Below are 19,184 nucleotides of genomic sequence, written 5' to 3'. Positions count from 1 at the left end.
ACTGTTGATACCTCGACCATCCACCCCGCCCCACAAGCTCGCTGCCTTGGTGTCATCCTTGACTCTGAACTGTCCTTTGTTCCCCACATTCAATCTGCCTCAAAATCATGTTACATACATTTAAAAAACATATTCAAAATTCGACCATATCTCACACAAGACACTGCAAAAACTCTAATCCATGCACTTATTGTTCACGCATTGACTATTGCAATAGCCTCCTTACTGGTCTTCCCAAAAACAGGCTATCACTATTACAATCCATTATGAATGCAGCTGCAAGGTTTATCTTCCTTGCAAAACGTTCTTCTTCTGCTGCCCCGATCTGTCAGTCCCTCCATTGGTTGCCGGTTTTCTACCTTATTCAATACAAAATACTTTCACTTACACATAAGGCTATTAACCAAACCACACCAACATACATCTCTTCACTCATCTCAAAATATCTCCCAACCCGACCTCTCCGCTCAGCACAAGATCTGCGTCTCTCATCCCCATGCATTACTTGCTCCCATTCACGGTTACAGGACTTTCTTCGCGCTGCACCCACTCTTGGGAATTAACTACCTCGCACAATAAGACTTTCCTCTAGTCTCCAATCCTTCAAGCGATCCCTGAAAACTCACCTCTTCAGGCAAGCTTATCAAATTCCAGAACCGCCCACATAACCTTTATAGCTTCCATATCTAATTACATCCCCTTTTAACAGTCCACACACAATCTCACACATCGTTTTCCTCTCACATCCTTATGACATTTGGTCGACATTCCTGTGTGACTGGATCATGCAGCCAACCAAGAAACTGTGCATTCTGGCTGGACCAAAATGCAATATATAGCACCTATCCTTGTGTATCAATGCCTATTTCCCTATAGATTGCAACGGAATATGCTGCGCTATATAAGAAACTGTTAATAAATAAAAAATAAATTTGCTGATCATGATCAGCAAACCGGGTTTTTATATCATGAGGAATTTCACCAATTCCAAATGGGTCAGCATTTCCGACAGTCGGATTTGTGGTTCAGGTCCCATCGGGGGATCAGCAGATGGTCCTCTAGATCTATGGAGCCCTTTAGTTAAATGATGACTCCCATGTTTCATGACTAAATCATCTGTTTCTGTTGCGCTCCTAATTAGGTTAATGGGACATACTGTTGATCCTTAGTGCAATTAATATTAACTGCAACATTTAGCTAACTTGATGAATAATCAGAACAACAACTGTAATGTACCTGGATAGAGAATGGTGGCTTTGGTAGGTCTTCAAAGTCCTCCTCTGAAGGCAAAGATTTCGGCCTCATTCTTTGTAATTCTTTGAACACAAAATAGATTGAACCAGAGTTAAGATTTCCAGATTACTTCAACAGCAATGAAAATCCCAAACCCAGTTACGTTATGCCCTTTGCTGGAATCACCAGTTCAGTCCATGTAACCACTTTGCTGGCTAATATTTTTTCCAAAAACGCTCAGAATATATATTTTTTTATGATTGGATTAGGTCAAGAACATCTATTTAACACTTATCCAACAAAATTTTATTTAAAAAAAAAAATGTAAAAATTTTTTTTTTGAAACACAATAGCCATTTTTATGGAATACTGTGCATTAACTTGAACTTCCAACTATTTAACCATTTCAAATCGACAGTCCTGTATCGATATTCTTGATCAGGTTCACTAATATTGATCAATGGTTCTCTGCCAATGTTTTTTTTTCCAGCTGTGGTGTCAATCGTGGAGGTGCAAAACATCAATGATTCACCATAGATGGTTTTCGTGCCATCAATGGTAACCACGATGGGCCCGTTGATGGACACCCCACTGATGGCCATCCCTACTGTGGGAGGGGGGGGGGGCTGATTACTTTAAATTACCATGGCAGCTGCTCCTTTCTGCAGCCGTCTGGTATGCCCTGTGACGTAGTGATGGCTATTGACTATCGATGATTACAAACCATTGATGGTCAATGACTTTGCCATTGATGGTGTAGAGCCAATGGTTCTCTGCCATCGATGGCACAGAGCACCTCCAATGTTTTTTTTTTTTGCTCTCTTTCCTAGTGCCGGGACACAAAACATAGCTCTACCCCCTGGCACTACCTGCTGACTAATAGAGTAGGGCTGAACATCGATGGGTGAAACCATTGATAGTTTCATGTGGATGGGTACATACCATCAATGTTAACGCACAGACAGGAGCAGAGCTGATCCTTCAATTCAGTACCCCAGCGGCTGCAGAGAAGAGCAGCCACGGGCACAGACAGGAGCAGAGCGGCTACTACAGTTCTTTACACCGACGGCTGCTCTTCTCTGTAGCCGCCGGGTGGGGGGTGTTGCTGGGTTGGCCGATCACTGCGCTCAGCAGTGATCGGCAGAGCCCAGAATGGAAACCGGGGGAATAGAAGGGTCGGTAGGTCATTTGAGACTGGCGGCTGCTGGAAGATATACTTCCAGTAGCCGCCTACAGGGCGTTTCTGACTGGTCGCATCAGATGTGACCATGTCACGGAAAGCCCCGCCTGGTGTGGCCACCATCAGATGCGACCATGCCAGGCAAGTGGCTAAAGGACAGATTTTAAGAACTTAAGATGGCCACAGACGTAAAGAACTTTCCAACCAGTCAACTATTTTGTTGGTTGGAATGAAAATCTGGTAATGTATGAGTGCAAATGACAATCGGCTGTTTGCTCCCAAACACTGTAAAACGGATGAAAATGGTCATTTAGACAAGTTTGTTAAGTCCGTTTAAGAGCCGTACAAAAAGGAGAAATCAACTGCACTGGAATTACTGTTATAATCTGGATAACAAACAAATACAGAGTGGTCCATAAGTGTGGAAACACCCTTATAAAATGGAAATGAGTAAGGAAATATTAATCCAGTGTTTAAAAATATGATATGGGAGTGGGAAAAAGCTTTTTAGGGGATGTCACCAGTATGGTGGCCATCTTGAATGCAACTCTAATTTTTTAAATGGGAAAGTAGTCATGTGACAAATCAAACAGATGCAGAATTTCATAAGAAAACAATGACGTTCACTGTTTTTAACATATCTTTATTCATTCTCAAGTTTTAACTTAATTTCATAGGCTATGTTTGAAGTGCTGTCCACCATGTTGCAATGTATTCTCTTTTCCTATTCCTGATGAACCTTGATCAACATGCATGGCTGAATCCACACTTATGGACCACCCTAACTCTCTCAAGTATAACAATAATAGTTCTTTAATGGGTGAAGTATATATTCTAGAATCGGTGACAGACACTAAAGGGTGATTAGCGCTCTCAGTTGGTGCAATCTTATTAATAAGATAATGTTATAATCTGTATGTTGTTTGTGACATATCCATCTAATTGGCATATAGAGGGGTATTCAATATGAAAGGTTAACTTCCCTGGCGGAGTTTATTTTCTGCGTAAAGGTATGGTGCGCGCTCCCGCTTATCCCCGTATACAATATCAAATTAACGAAAACGGGAAACTCCGAAGTTGGATTTGCGTAAAGTTACGAATTTTTCCTTAAAATAATTGTAAGACCCCCCTAAAGTTGTAAAAACATGGGGGACCCCCCGTTTTAGCCTTTAATTGAAAGTCGGGGCTTTAAATAGCCGCAGCAGGTGTTTTTTTCCCGACATTGAAGTGATGCAGAAGAGCACTTAGGTTATTTTTTTTTGTTTTTTTAAGTGGTCCCATCAAATTTGGGATACATGAAAATGGATACTAGCATATTTTGGTGTCCCTAAAGTAATTTTTTTTAAATTCTGCATTTGTGCACCTGCCGCTATAATTCTATTCTAGAAAACACCTGCCGCTATAATTCTATTCTAGAATACACTGGCCGCATACATGCAGAATAGCCCTGAACCTATTTCCCTATTGTTTAACAATTTTTTCCCATTTATTTTTTTTGCACCCCATTTTTTAAATTAAATTTTTTGGGGTGTCCCTATTTTTTTAAAAAACTTTTTTTGACACAGTTCTTTTTTAAATGTCAATCTCAGGGGTGCAGGCTATTTTTTTAAGCCTGCACCCCTAAACACCTATTCAATGGTGAAAAGTTATCACCGTTTTTTGTCAAAGACTTTTCAAAACTGCGATAAGCCTTTGAAATTGAATATGGTGTAAAACTAAAACCAGTGATATTAATGCAAAAACGTTAAAAAGTGCGATATTAACGCAAAAAACGATGTTATCGCACCCATATTGAATACCCCTAATAGTGTCCTTTAACAACTAGGTTGTATATTCAGGAAAAATATAATGAGATGAGTGCTCTCTAACCTAACATACAGTAGATACAGGTTGGATCTCCCATATTCGTAATTCTAAAAACCGAAATATTTCAAAAAACGGAATATTTCGTGTCAGCTGTGACGTCATGACGTGACTTGACGTCATGATGTCACTAGTATCAATTGCCAATGACTAGCGGCGCAGGCGTGGTCCACACGCCGGACTGCCCTCTGCAGCACCCACCGGACCCCCGCTGGACCCCTCGCGACACCCGCAGTGCCCACCGGACCCTTCAGCGTCACCCGCAGCAACCCCTGCGACACCCGTATCACCCGCTGGACCCCCTGCAGCAGCCGCCGGACCCCCCTGCAGCAGCCGCCGGACCCCCCCATCCCCCAGGTATTCCGTAAACCGAAATAATCCAAGCCTGTATTGTCTGATTAATCATATCCACAATATTTCTCTTAATAGCAGGACAAATAAAAATACTTGTTCACTTATATATTGTCTAATAATGAGTCTATAATTCAAGGCCGATTCAGTGGGACGGTATTGCTTAATTGGTCATGTCACAATGTTGTGACTTATTGAAGTAGCGAGGTAGTTGAAGGGACTGTCACTTTTATAGTTTTTGATAATATTCTTCTCAGCCAGAAGGTAATGTATTTATTAGATTAATTAGGCTAACTGGAAATTCCAATTGCTTAATTAGTCATTAGGGGGAGGTTCAAGGGGTTCCAGTGCGTCCCTACAATTTTTCCTTAAAATAACAATTTAAAAAAAAATGAGACTTGCTCTGGGGCTGCGAGAAAAAAAGTTGCTGAGATTTCTCCCTTCAATTGAATAGGAATAAATCTGCGGCAGTGTGAAAAAACAGTGCAGCAGGTTTTCCTTTTATTTCACACCCAATTGAATATGCCCCTAGCACATAAATACCGTATATACTCGAGTATAAGCCGACTTTTTCAGCAATTTTTTGTGCTGATAAAGTACCCCCTCGGCTTATACTCGAGTGAAGTGTAGCGCTGACCGGACGGAGTTCGGTCAGCGCTACACAGCACAAACACACAGCCGCCGGAGCCGGCAGCTGTGTGTTTGCTGTAATCAGCAGCCGCTGAGAGCCTGTCAGACTCTCAGCGGCTGCTGCTGCTCCCACTGCGGGAGCCATCTTCCGGCTCCCGCAGTGGGTAATGGGAGAGACGTCGTCATGACGACGTCTCTCCCATGTAAAGCGGCCGGAGGAACGGATAGCGGCGGGACCAGGAGCGGGAGTTTCAGGTAAGTGATATTTTTTTTAAAATTCTTATCACATCTCTCTCTACTGGGGGGGGACGGGACTACAGGGGGCGATTACTACAGGGGGCACTACCAGGGGGCGATTACTACAGGGGGCACTACCAGGGGCACTAAAAGGGGGGATTACCACTGGGGGAACTACCAGAGGAGGATTACTACAGGGGGCACTACCAGGGGGGGATTACTACTGGAGGCACTGAAAGGGGGGATTACCACTGGGTGCACAACCAGGGGGAATTACTACTGGGGGCACTACCAGCTGCTGCCATTTCCCACACTAGGCTTATACTCGAGTCAATAAGTTTTCCCAGTTTTTGGGGGTAAAAGTAGGTACCTCGGCTTATATTCGGGTCGGCTTATACTCGAGTATATACGGTAATATAAATGAAAGAAAAAATAAAATTATTAAATACATCACGAGGAACCAGGTCTACATCCTGCATGAAGGCGTTTGGGTTTGTAGTTACAGCAATGGGTATAATAGTCCATTAAAGCAGAACTACTATACAAATTTGCCTACCTTTCTTATATTTCGTTATAGTCCTAATAAGGTCTGGTGCCATGTTGCGTAATGCATTTTCCAGAACTTCCAAGTTATCCTCAGATATTATTTCTTTTTTCTCCAGATAACACAAAATATCAAGAAAACTCTGAAAAAATGTGAAGTATAACAATCATACAAGGAAACAAAATAGGGACAAAATTAGCCAAGAGATTAAGGGGTACATTTACTAAAGGTCGATTTAGCTCACCTCAAACCGACTCAAATTGAATTTTGAAAACCCTGTGTTTTTGCCAGATTTACTATAGTTCGATTTGTAGTGCGAACCCAAAATCCCCGACAGCATAGAACTGCTTCATGATTTCCCTTTCAGCATGAGCGGGTCATTCTCACACAGATACATGCAGACATCAGTGAGATGCCTGCATGTATCTGACTGTAACAACTGTAACAAGCAAACAAATGATTAAATGTAAAAAAAAAAAAGTGGTCCCCCTGTCCAGTAGGCATCCAGGGTCTTCTTAAAATACCAAAATGAAAAACACGACCCTCGCACTAAGTAATAATCAAAGCGCTCAGACGCGGCTTCCTCCTTAGAAGGTCCGTGTCTGAGCGTTCATTGAACTCAATGGCGAACCGTAGGGTAACTGAGAGGCGGGGGCTGACCTCTCTCAGCCAATGAACGCTCAGACATGGACCTTCAAAGGAGGAAGCCACGTCTGAGCGCTTCATTCGAGAAGTAATAACCATCCCGGTTAAGGATGGTTATTACTTAGTGTGAGGGTCGCGTACTTCATTTTGGTATTTTAAGAAGACCTTGGATGCCTATTGGACAGGGGGACCACTCCAGGTAATGTAGGTGAGTACGTGTGAGTGTGCATGTATGTATGTATGTATTAAACTTATACTGTGTACGGTATATGTGTGTTTATTTCAACATTTCTTTACAGGTAAACTATATGTCCCAGTGGGCCCTTAATGCCCCGCATGCTGGTACTTGTGGTTCTCGAAGTGGTGGTCTGTGTAGGCATTTATACCACAGTGGCTTGACATTGGGGTTAGAAACCAATGGGCATCCATGGTGGATTCTGTTTAGAAGGTCAAAATAACCTTTAGCAAATGTTGTATTTTGAGATTACAAACCGCTGTCAATCCGATAGATCCAGTTGGTTATTAAATTCATGAAAAACTGCTGCTTTAAGATTTACATGTAGTTACACAGACATTGATGGCTCTTACAAATAGAAGACAAATATACAAAAAAAATAACGATAACATAATAAAAATCCAAATGATCTGTTTGTGATTCAATGCCCTAGCTTTGCACATTTGTAACTTGACATAGGGGCTTATGCAGATTTGCATGTAAGTCAGTGTTGTGGATGCATTTTGTGGTTGTTTTCACTGTGCATGCTCAACATCCAAGCGAAGGCATCTCAGGACAATTCAGAGTCTGCATCAGCTGCTTCTCCACATACAACTGAAGGAATGTAACTGGGTGGTAAAGGGACATGCAGGCTAAATGGTGTGTAGTGGACGTATAGATGGAAAGGTTTGCAAAGCTGAGTTGTGCGCCCTCAGAGATCGGTCTAATTCCAGCACCAGGTATGAGGTGGTGCAAGTTTGTGGCTACATTAACAAGTGGAAAGATTATGTCATTAGTGCGAATATCTGCATTTAGTTCCGTGCGTACAGTAAGAGTGCACTTATGGCTGGCTTGCATGCGACTCTGAATCGAACAATTTCTTGGCCGCTCTGATGTGGAGTAACCAGGAATTTTAATTGGAAGATGAAGCTTGTCACAACGTAGTTCAAAGAAGGCAATTAGCCCATTTGTCACATTTCTGCTGTAAACAACTGTATGCAATACTGGATGTATGTGAAATCAGAAGTTAAACAATAGTACTTTAGAAAACTTCCTTTATTGTTCGGGCATGAGTTTGAGGTAATTCCATGTCAGTAGGCTGGAAAATGTTGGGCAAATGTAGGCCCAAAGCATAATAAAGCAAATTTGGATTGCAAGGTTTACAGTTCTCTTCTCATTTATAAATGATAGTGTGATGACTTGGGGTATTTAGCTCGGCAGAGGGTGGATGGGTGCAGTGTTTAGGTGCTTATTGAGGGTCCACACACGGTTTTCAAGTAAACAAACGATGCTTTTACTTCCAGCTTGTGAATATAGGATACAGAAAACAACAAAACACAATCCTGGTGGCCTTCCCTGTATCATACGGATATAGGCCCTGGCTTTCTCAGCCCGCAGCTTTACTGCTTCAATGTCCCACGGTCAGAGAGTTTTGTGGTCCCCCCTTGCTTCCTGCAAGGTCCGGACACCGGCCTCCTGGCCCCCAATGGCTCGCTCAGCTTCACTGGGCTCTCTGACTGTTACAGTCCCAACTAGACTGTCTCTCCCGGCCTGACTGCTCGGCCTTCTCACTAGCTCACACCTGAGCTCTCTCCTCCTGGCAGGTGTATCACCACTCAGTATTTCAACCCTGTGTGGGAGGATCTCTCCAATCCCACACAGAATCTGCTGCTCACCTACGCCATCTCTGGTGATACTGCCACATATCCCCCTCCCCAGCTTGAAGCCCCTGGGTTCAGCGACATGGGACGAGGCATTCACATGACGATGTCCCTTTTTACTTTCCTCATGAGGGAACTCTACCACATCCATGGTCATACACACTCTTGTGATCTCTGGGGGTCTCTTCCTCCAGGTTCCAGAGTTTATCTTCTTCCTCACTTTTTTCCTTACTTTATGGTACCATTTGTACTTATTGCTTTCTTGACGCAGTACTTGAGGCTCCGCCCCGGGTACCATGTCAGGCAGCGAGAAGTTGACGTTAATTTTCCCGAAGTGACATACTTCCTCTTCATTCTTGTCAACTTCAGCAGAACCCCGCAAGTTCTTTTCCTCATCTTCTGGTTCACGCAAAGAACGACTTTTCCTTTGTTTCTTTTTAACCAAACAAAGGTTTCTCTTGCTTACACCTCTTGAAAGCACATATTTTGGCCAACTGCTCTTTGTCACATCTTTAACCTTCAGCCTGGAAGCCCTGTATTGGCTACTGGCATACTTCACTAACAGCTCCTCTTCTGATTTTCCCACTACCATGTGGAACTTTATCTGAGCCCTAGACAGCGGCTCTCCCAGCTGGGCAATTTTCACCATGGTGCTTTCCAACTTGCTCTCAGATTGCAGTAGTTTGCGCTCCACCACTTCATGTTCAGCAAGTCTCAACTTCTGTACAATTATGTCAGACTCTGCAACTTTTAATTCATATTGCAATCCCATTTCTTTGGTATCCCTCTCCACTTGGAGACTTTGTAACTGGTCCTGTGTACTTAGCAGACACTTCTCAAGGTTCTCACGCTGTACTTGCAACTCCCAAGCCATGCCATGGGCAAGGTTAAGCTCTCTTTCCAAAGATTAATTTTGCTTTGCAGCTTTATGTAGACTTTCCTCCAGGAATCCATTTCTTTCTGTCAGACATTCTGAAACTGCTTTAGCTGCAAGTAAATGAGAATGGAGAGTTTGTACTTGCTCCTTACAGCTGACTTTAAGATGGACCATCTCCATATCTTTTCCTTCACGGTCAGTCTCCCACTGAGCGAGAGTTTGCAGCATCTGGAGATACTTCTCTTTTAATTCACAAAACTTTTCCGCCAGAGAAGTTTTCTCCAATTCACAATCTTTAAGCATTACTTGAGTGGATACAATTAGAGAGTCTTTTTCTTTTAACACCAGAGCCAGATCCGCCACTTTCACTTGTGCGCGCTCTGCATCACTCTGATATCTCTGGACCTCTTCTTTCAACTCTTCTACTTCCTGCTGAAGTAACACACACCTTTGCTGCACCTCGACAATATTTTGCTCCAATACATCATTCTTTGCTAGGAGCACATCATTCTCATACTTTGTAATACATTGGAACATTTTAGCGTCCTCAAGGCATTCAGACATCACTGCCAATTTGAGGTCTGTCTCTTTAAGAACTGCACGGTTTTTTATTTCTTCCTGCTCAAATGCCACTTTCAAAGCGGACAATTCACTCCGTAATTTCTTTACAGTTTGTTCATGAACATTTCTCTCGTCAGCTAATTGCTCCGTTAAGTCATCAACCTTCCCAGCAAAATACGCATTACCTTCATTCAAAGCGTTACGCATTCTGTCAAATTCTTCCAGGCTGATATAGCCCTCATTGGCCGGACCTTGCACCATACACTGACCACACACACCGACATCTTTATTCTGCTTTGAAAATGTCTCTTTCAACGGAGTAACACTGTTTACCCCATCAATTGGAAAGGATTCACCACAGAGGACTTTAAACAACTCTAAGTCCCTTCCCTGTAATAGTCTTTCTTCAAAATCAGACTGTAGACTCCAGTCCTGGATTTGCAATTCTCCAGCCTTAAACTGGGCCTTTGTAGCAGGCTTTCTGCCTTTAAAATGTCTTTTGTTATTTCCCATGATTGGCCCAAAATACACAGGAACAACTGGTTTTTGTTTTCACTGTATCACACTTTTGTCTTCACAAGTATTTTTAACACAGCAAAACAATTTTTTCTTCATGTGGCACCACAATTACCAGCATGTCAAGCACTGTCTGTTTAACAGCCTTTCAATAGGAGCCTCTGCTCCCTCAATACTACACCTTGACTTAACGAGCTTGAGGATTCAACAGAACTTTAAACCACACAATTTCTTTTTAACCCTTCCAATGCTAAGGGAAAGTGCACATTTGCAGACAATTCTCTTACACAGTTCAACTTGCATTGTTTCCACTCACCACCATGACGAGCCACGCAGGCGCAGTGAGCCACTTTATGTCCATTTACTTGCTGTAGTCCACTCACCACCATGACGAGCCACGCAGGCGCAGTGAGCCACTTTATGTCCATTTACTTGCTGTAGTCCACTCACCACCATGATGAGCCACGCAGGCGCAGTGAGCCACTTTATGTCCATTTACTTGCTGTAGTCCACTCACCACCATGACGAGCCACGCAGGCGCAGTGAGCCACTTTATGTCCATTTACTTGCTGTAGTCCACTCACCACCATAACGAGCCACGCAGGCGCAGTGAGCCACTTTATGTCCATTTACTTGCTGTAGTCCACTCACCACCATGACGAGCCACGCAGGCGCAGTGAGCCACTTTATGTCCATTTACTTGCTGTAGTCCACTCACCACCTTGACGAGCCACGCAGGCGCAGTGAGCCACTTTATGTCCATTTACTTGCTGCAGTCCACTCACCACCATGACGAGCCACGCAGGCGCAGTGAGCCACTTTATGTCCATTTACTTGCTGTAGTCCACTCACCACCTTGACAAGCCACGCAGGTGCAGTGAGCCACTTTATGTCCATTTACTTGCTGCAGTCCACTCACCACCATGACGAGCCACGCAGGCGCAGTGAGCCACCTTATGTCCATTTACTTGCTGTAGTCCACTCACCACCATGACGAGCCACGCAGGTGCAGTGAGCCACTTTATGTCCATTTACTTGCTGTAGTCCACTCACCACCATGACGAGCCACGCAGGTGCAGTGAGCCACTTTATGTCCATTTACTTGCTGTAGTCCACTCACCACCATGACGAGCCACGCAGGTGCAGTGAGCCACTTTATGTCCATTTACTTGCTGTAGTCCACTCACCACCATGACGAGCCACGCAGGCGCAGTGAGCCTCACCACCATGACGAGCCACGCAGGTGCAGTGAGCCACTTTATGTCCATTTACTTGCTGTAGTCCACTTTTGCACAGATCTTTGTAGAGTAGACCTGTTGCATAGGATCTTTTTGCGTAGAATTTCTTGTTCCCGCATTCTCCACCATACTGTGATGACTTGGGGTATTTAGCTCGGCAGAGGGTGGATGGGTGCAGTGTTTAGGTGCTTATTGAGGGTCCACACACAGTTTTCAAGTAAATAAATGATGCTTTTACTTCCAGCTTGTGAATTCAGGATACAGAAAACAACAAAACACAATCCTGTTGGCCTTCCCTTTATCATACAGATATAGGCCCTGGCTTTCTCAGCCCACAGCTGCTTACCTACGCCATCTCTGGTGATACTGCCACAATAGTTATAAAAGACAACACAGCTGGGGGTGAGGCCCAGTAACCTAACATGGCAGACATGTTTTGAGGGATCTCTGTTTCTACTTGACATTCATCTAGCTATATAGGCAATAACATTGTTTTGAGGCCTCCACAGACATCACCTTTAGTGCCGTCTTCTGTAGTGTTCCTCAGGTGTTCTGACGATTTTTGGCAACACGTCTAAGGGCCCACCAAATGTGGCCTCTGCTCTACACACACTTGTTGATTATCCAGCATTAGTAATTCCTCCTCAATGCTGATTTGTGAATGCTACAAGGACCCGGTCCACCTCTTACCTTATGCCATACAAACTCAGAGTGCCCGCCTTTTCCATGGCACATGGATGCCTGGACTCCCTGTCAATCCACTGGATGTTACAAGCATATCTGTATTCCCAGGGTGCCTATTGCTGTTTGTCAGTGCAGCCTGACACCAAACGTGAGAGTGCTGTGCCTGTCTCGACCACTTTGACTGAGGACCAGGACTGTTTTGAAGCCATTCCGATGAGTTGCCCTATGAACCTCTCTCTTTGACGATTCTACCATTCTCGAAAGATAGTAAACTGCATAATTTTCTGCACTTTTTAGCTTGATAAACCCCATTCCATGTCACTTCACTCCCTGGTGGTATTCTTTCTATTCTTCCTTTCCACCTCCTACCTACTGGATCCAAGGGATCCTACTATGTTTTGCTAAATTTTCGGAGATGCTACCGATTTTGTATTCTCAATAGCCCCAAAATGGGATTAACTCTTCCAAAAGACATGCTGTAGTATTCGGAGCCTATAGACACAAGAGAGCAAATATTGTATTCCTCCAAGAAACTCAGCTGACCGTTAATCACTCCCACCTACAAAGGTAAACAATTTTCCAAAACTTTCTCCATTTCGGAGAATTTAAAAAGAGGAGTTGCGATTTTAATCCACAACAAAATTCCATTTGTGACCCGGGGGCAGATTCCTGAAAGCCGTAGGTACTGTACTCTCCGGTCTAAAACAGTCACGCTAGTCTCTGTATACACCTCAAATCAAAGACCAGGCCCCTCCTTCGTAAAATTATTTAGGTGCATTGTGGAAGCTGCAGGGTCACCTAATTCTGTGAGATGAGATTAATGTTAACTTAAATGCATTTTGGACAAATCCAATACTGCCACCTCAATGCCTGACTTGATCACTTCCAGTGATACTCTGACCCTCCTAGGTCAAGAGCATGCTCTGTAGGATACCTGGCGATTGAAAAATTCCACAGCCAGGGATTATAATTCCTTCTTGGGTTAGGGAGACAGTTGAAATGCCGACTGTCAGGATACAGGCGCCGGAATCCCATCACCAGTCAGAATCACGGCCCCAGCATCCCGACAGTAAGTAGTGGTGCTAGGGGGATACAGATTAAATGTTATTTCTCAATAACAAGGAGCGCAAGTGTATTGGGAGAGCAATATGGCTACTGACAGCCAAGTGTATTGGCAGAGCAAAATGGCTACTGACAGCCATTTTCATTCATGGTTCTTATGTGTGTATCAGACATGAAGTGGTGTATCAGGCATGAAATGGTACAGGAATGTCTAAAGTAGACAAGCCATAAATCCTTTAGGCGTTGTCTTTTGCGATGTACGCCTGCGTTAAGTTTTTAGAAAGTTCTTAACAGTAGTTAACCAATAGAGTAGTTTGAAGTAGGTTTATACCCATATTAGTAAGAGTTAGCTGAGTATGACAAGTAGGATACTATATAAACAAAGAACAAAGGAGATTCCAGCAGCCTGCCCTATGCCTGGATCAGTCTGCAGCTGGTGGTTAGGAAATTGTTCGTTACAGCTCTATTCTGAATAGAGACGAGGCTCCTGGATCGTGTAACCATTTATTTTCTGAAGCTAAGTACTGTAACAATTATTATTTTATATCTTGTTATTTGTTGTAATAAATTGCATCTTTTTTTCAAGATATTGGTTTGTGTGGCTTAATTAACTTTTTGTATCCAAGAACCTTATTTCGTTCCACCAGGAACATTAAAGTGGTGTTAGCAAGTGGGATACAGAGAGTTAATAGTCATAAACATGCTTGGAATGTGTAGTCGATGGTTTTAGCATTGTGCAAACGCGGGGAGATGCAAACCCATGTAAAAAATCCTCTGTCTCATAAGTGAATGAGGGAGGTGTGACCTGATCAGTCACAGAGTGTATACTGTACGTCACAGTATATCTGCATGTTGTCTGTTTACTGTCTTTGTGTTTGTGTTGCTGAAACAAACAAGAACAATGCATTTTAAGATTTTTAAGATATATGTAAATATTTGTACATAGATGTTGACTTTGGAGCGACTGGCTAGTTGATTATAAATAATGTCTCTTTAAACAAAACAGTCAATATATACAAGTGTATGTGCATATATATATATATATAAAGTAACTAAAGTGCAAGTGCTAAATGTGCAAAATAGAATGCAGAATTGTGAAATTAGTTCATGCATATATGTACATGGATAAAGTGCAATCACTGAAAAAGTGTATACATATAAGGAATAATTCACTTATTTTATCACAATGTAAAGCATGTAGATTCGACAAAGAATTATGTGCAATAAATAGACTAAAGTAAAATATAGACAAAATTTAATAAAGCAATTTAAAAAAGAATATAGACATCACTTGCCTAATAAAAGCAAGGTAATACATACATATAACATTGAAAAGGTAATTTAAAATCAAAATAAAAGAAATATAGGAAAAGCAGCTTATCTGAGGTAAAGACTTAATAGTTAATGTGGCAGGCATAAAACAACAGGTTCCAATGCGTTTAGTCCTTTTCAAGACTTTTGATGAAGTCTTGAAAGGACGAAACGCGTTGGAGCCTGTTGTTTTATGGGAGTTAGGCAGGATTGCAGTTATAGACCAGACCCCTGAGACTGAAGACTTCCCCCGTGACAACATTAAATTTACATGGCATGATCAGAGTGTCATTGTTGAGTTTAAAAATGGAAAAAGTGAACAAGTTGTGTTTTCTGATGAAATATCCACTGCAAATAATGCTCATGGTTTACTTGCTAATTGTGAAGGAGGGGTTGGTGGGTACACACTGACTAACCACAAGGGGCATACATGCAGTACAGACACACTGATTGTGGGAATATTTTGTGACAAAATTGCAGATTTTATGTTTGGTAATGAAATTCGCATCCCAGTGTATTTCCTTACAAAGCCTTACCAGCCAAAGGTTTTGAAGCAGCTGAAAGACATACAGTTGCCAACGACACCCATACAGAACTTTTGTGAAGCTTTGCTGGAGTAAAGCAGCCAGCTTTACAAGCTGACAGCCAACAGACAGAAGAAGGGGCTAGCGAACTTGTGGAATCTGATTGTTTTCCAAGTCACTAACAAGACTAAAGGCTCTGTAAATCTTCACACTGAGAAATGGACATTTGACACAAAGTCTATAAGGACTGCTGTCCAAAGCTGGAAGAACAATGTGGGACATGCTGATACACACACCTACAGCTTCAATGGTGTGCGAACAAGTGAACTGAGCACAGAACATGGTGTGCAATTCACCGCAAAGACAGTACTGATGATGCTAGGAGAACTGTAAGCCATGACAGAGCTGCAGTGCCAGATTAAGGTCCTCATGTGCCTGGAGCTGAAATCTATGAAGGGCCTATTGTGTACAGTCGCAAGGGGTGTGACTACTGATATGGGGGTGTGACCAGTGATGTGGGGGTGTGGTCTATTATGGGGTATGGCTAGCACCATGGAGCATAGCTACCTACTTACATTTAACCATCTTCATCTCCCTCCCCTCTTTGATTATGAAGCATACACTAAGGGCCATGTTCAATTTGAGGCGAAAAGTCAAAGTCCGGACTTTTCGCCATCATCGCCGTTTTTAGTAGGGATAAAGTATCGGGCGCGTGCCCGCTTATCCCCGTATCCAATTAGGAATCGTCGAAAACGGGACCCAGCGGAAAGGTATCGAAAAGTCTAGGCAATTTTCGGGAAATCATCCCGCCACCCCCCAAACGATGGTCTGACATGGGGGATCACTATGGGTACCCCCGAATTGGCCTGCTAAAGGTAATTCAGGTTTTTTAAATGATCGTGGCAGGTGCTTTAATGCGCCTTTAAAGTTAAACAAGTGGTGAAGAATAGCATTTTGCATAATTTTTTGTGAAAAATAACTTGACCCATCAAATTTGGGGTACATAAAAATGGGTGGAAGCATATTTTTATGGTCCTAAAGTTAGTTTTTAAAATTCTTCAAAAATCCACCTGCCACAACCAGCCGCATTCTAGAAAACACCTGCCGCAAACTTGGGGACCCCCCCTGACTCTATTTCGCTAGTTTTTAACTTTGCTCCCCATTTTTTTTTTTTACACCCCCAAACGAAACCCCTTGACAAAGGAGCCACAGATCTCCGAAACGGTGGATTCTTTTTGTGACACCATTTAATATATTTGATTAACATCAGTCTCCGAGTGCCACAGTTTTTTATTATATACATATATATATATATATATATATATATACACGCACACACACACACACACACACACAGTACATATTCATATATATGTATACACACACACACTATATATATATATATATATATATAACACACACAGTATATATATTTTTAAGAATGTTTAATAATTTAATATTATGTATAGATATGCATACATATATGATTGATATGCATATATACCAATACATAAAGTATTACTATACAGCAGCAGCCTGGCCAGAGGGACTGAAAAGCAGCTTACCTTGGGGGACTCAAAAGATCACACCCTGCAGACAGTGCTGCTGCTGTCACGGTGTCACCAGCCTTCACGGAGGAGCTGTGAGCCTGTGACTGAGGCTGAGTGGCAGCCTATGCTGCTGGTGGTGGTCGGTGCACAGCCTGGGACGGGCTGCGTGAGGGCCCGGTGCAGTGGCGGGCGGCACCTATATGACGTCACACGCAGTGACGTCACATGACACGCAGGTGGCGCCACTGCCAATTCTCTGTTAGCAGCGCTGGGAGGGCTAGAGAAGCCCAGCCCTCCAATGCGCTGCTATTATGTTTACGCACCGGTCCAGTGTGACAGCCGTGGCCGGTGGAGGGGGCGGTTATGCGCAGCCAGGGGGGGCGTGGTCGGCCCTCAGGCTGCTGTAGGAGGAAAGAGAAAATCCTTTCTACAGCAGCACACACACACATCAGAAGGCTGTGGGCCTATTCTGATGGTGGGCCTGGAGCTGTAGCTCCATCAGCCCCAATATTAATCCGGCCCTGCAGAGCTGACGCTGCATTCAAGCAAGCTCAAACCAAAGGGATTCCTTATATCCAAACCATGGTCAGAGACATTGCAAAAACCTGTTGTGTTTGCCAACAGCTGGGAATGTGGCCTACCTTGTTTGCTATTAGAAAAAGGCCTCATATACTGTGAAATGACTGCACAAGTCTGGCAATTTGAATTCATCGTTTGCCACCAAGAAGATGGAGGACGAGTGTTGTACTGAACAGCTACAGAACACTGTCAATCAGGAGTGAAGTTGTCTCAAGCAGAGTGATACAAGATAAGAGACTTTCCTGAAGTGTGACACAGACTTAATGACTTGCTGATATAATGGGATGTCCAAGAAGATTCAAGCAGACAAAGACCCATTTTACAGACACAACATGGAGTATATTGGGTTTTCTATGCTTCATACCATTCACAAAACTGACATCAGTATGATTGAATGAATGGATGTGTTCTTTAGGAAACAGGAAGGTTCATATATATACAATGTTGGGTGTTTAGAGCAGGCTGTATACAGTATATATATTTGGTTAACCGGAGGGTGGTAAAAGGTGGAACTTTTTAAGTAAGATATTTGGTGCACAGACACAAACACTTATGATAAGGTTGTTGTGAAGAAATGTTTAGTAGGAAGAGAAATAGAGACAGGTGTAAGAGACATTTGCAGCAGCTTATTTTATTTTGTTGTTATGGTTTATCTCACACTGTTTATTTGTCTAAGCCAACAGGTTGATGGTTGGAACAGGAGGTGAGAGAACGTCGCTGGAGGTGCCTGAGATGACGATGGCTAGAGTGATTTCTTATACAGGAGAGAGTCCAGGAGGACAACAGAGTTACAATATCTGATGACACAACCATTACGTACATCTATGTGTATTGTGCAACACTGAACTTGTGCCTTATATTGGTTGGATCTACACTCACCAATCTTCTCAAGACTTTTTCAAGATTTCATTGAACTGAACTTTACTGATAATAATTATCTTATAAGTAATGGTGCCTACACACGGTCAGATTTTTCTTCAGATCTGAACAATAACGATTTAAAAGATTGTTCAATCGTTCATATCTGAAGGAAAATCTGACATATCTGACATGTTTGAACGGTGAACGATGCGCTTTCCCGATGGTCAGATAACGATATCTGATATCTGATGGGTTTGCAGTCAGTTTTGGACGATTTCAGTCATTATAATGCAGTCAAAAATCATTCGTAGTTCAAATCGTTTGCAAAATCGTTCAAATCGTTGATCAAATCGTTCAACCGTTCATCTGACCATGTGTATGCTCCATAACTGATATATTTGATATAATCGTATGTATTATTCACTATTTTATTAGAGTATTCACATATAAAAGGGGATTGTTTATGTTTGAGTGTATGGTGGGTAAGAAGATATTTTAAATACATGATGTAGGAGCTCAATTGGTTAATACTGCCAGGGAACGGCAGGCTCTGTTAAACATTACACGTAATTGTAGTGATACCCCAGACATGATGCAATTAACACCTGATCCTGATAAGAGCAGAGATCTTTTGACCAATGTATACACTGTGTTGGCTAATATTCCATACAGTCAGGTGCATAAATATTGGGACATTGACAGAATTTTCATATTTTGGCCTCTATTCACCACCACAATGGCTGTGAAATGAAACAAACAAGATGTGCTTTAACTGCAGACTTTCAGATTTAATTTGAGGGTAATTACATCCAAATCAGGTGAACGGTGTAGGAATTACACTTGTTTCTATATGTGCCTCCCAC

The 19,184-nt window shown here is 42.6% G+C and overlaps 1 protein-coding gene across 1 annotated transcript in view; it reads right to left on the bottom strand.

Annotated features, from left to right (window-relative positions):
* The window catches only part of LOC148435707 (caspase-10-like), a 136,816-nt gene that overhangs the window by 77,891 nt on the left and 39,741 nt on the right, over positions 1 to 19,184 (bottom strand). The window contains exons 4-5 of the mRNA XM_088465622.1: positions 6,051 to 6,180; positions 1,237 to 1,316 (exon numbers count right to left, since the gene is read on the bottom strand). Of these exons, the coding sequence (XP_088321748.1) occupies positions 1,237 to 1,316; positions 6,051 to 6,180 (210 nt within the window). The remainder of the gene's footprint in view (positions 1 to 1,236; positions 1,317 to 6,050; positions 6,181 to 19,184) is intronic.

The sequence above is a fragment of the Taudactylus pleione genome, unplaced genomic scaffold (assembly GCF_031769625.1).
Source record: "Taudactylus pleione unplaced genomic scaffold, aTauple2 ptg002047l, whole genome shotgun sequence".
NCBI lineage: Eukaryota > Metazoa > Chordata > Amphibia > Anura > Myobatrachidae > Taudactylus > Taudactylus pleione.
The sequence above is the reverse complement of the archived record's forward strand: the minus strand, read 5'-3'. Positions and strand labels throughout refer to the sequence as shown.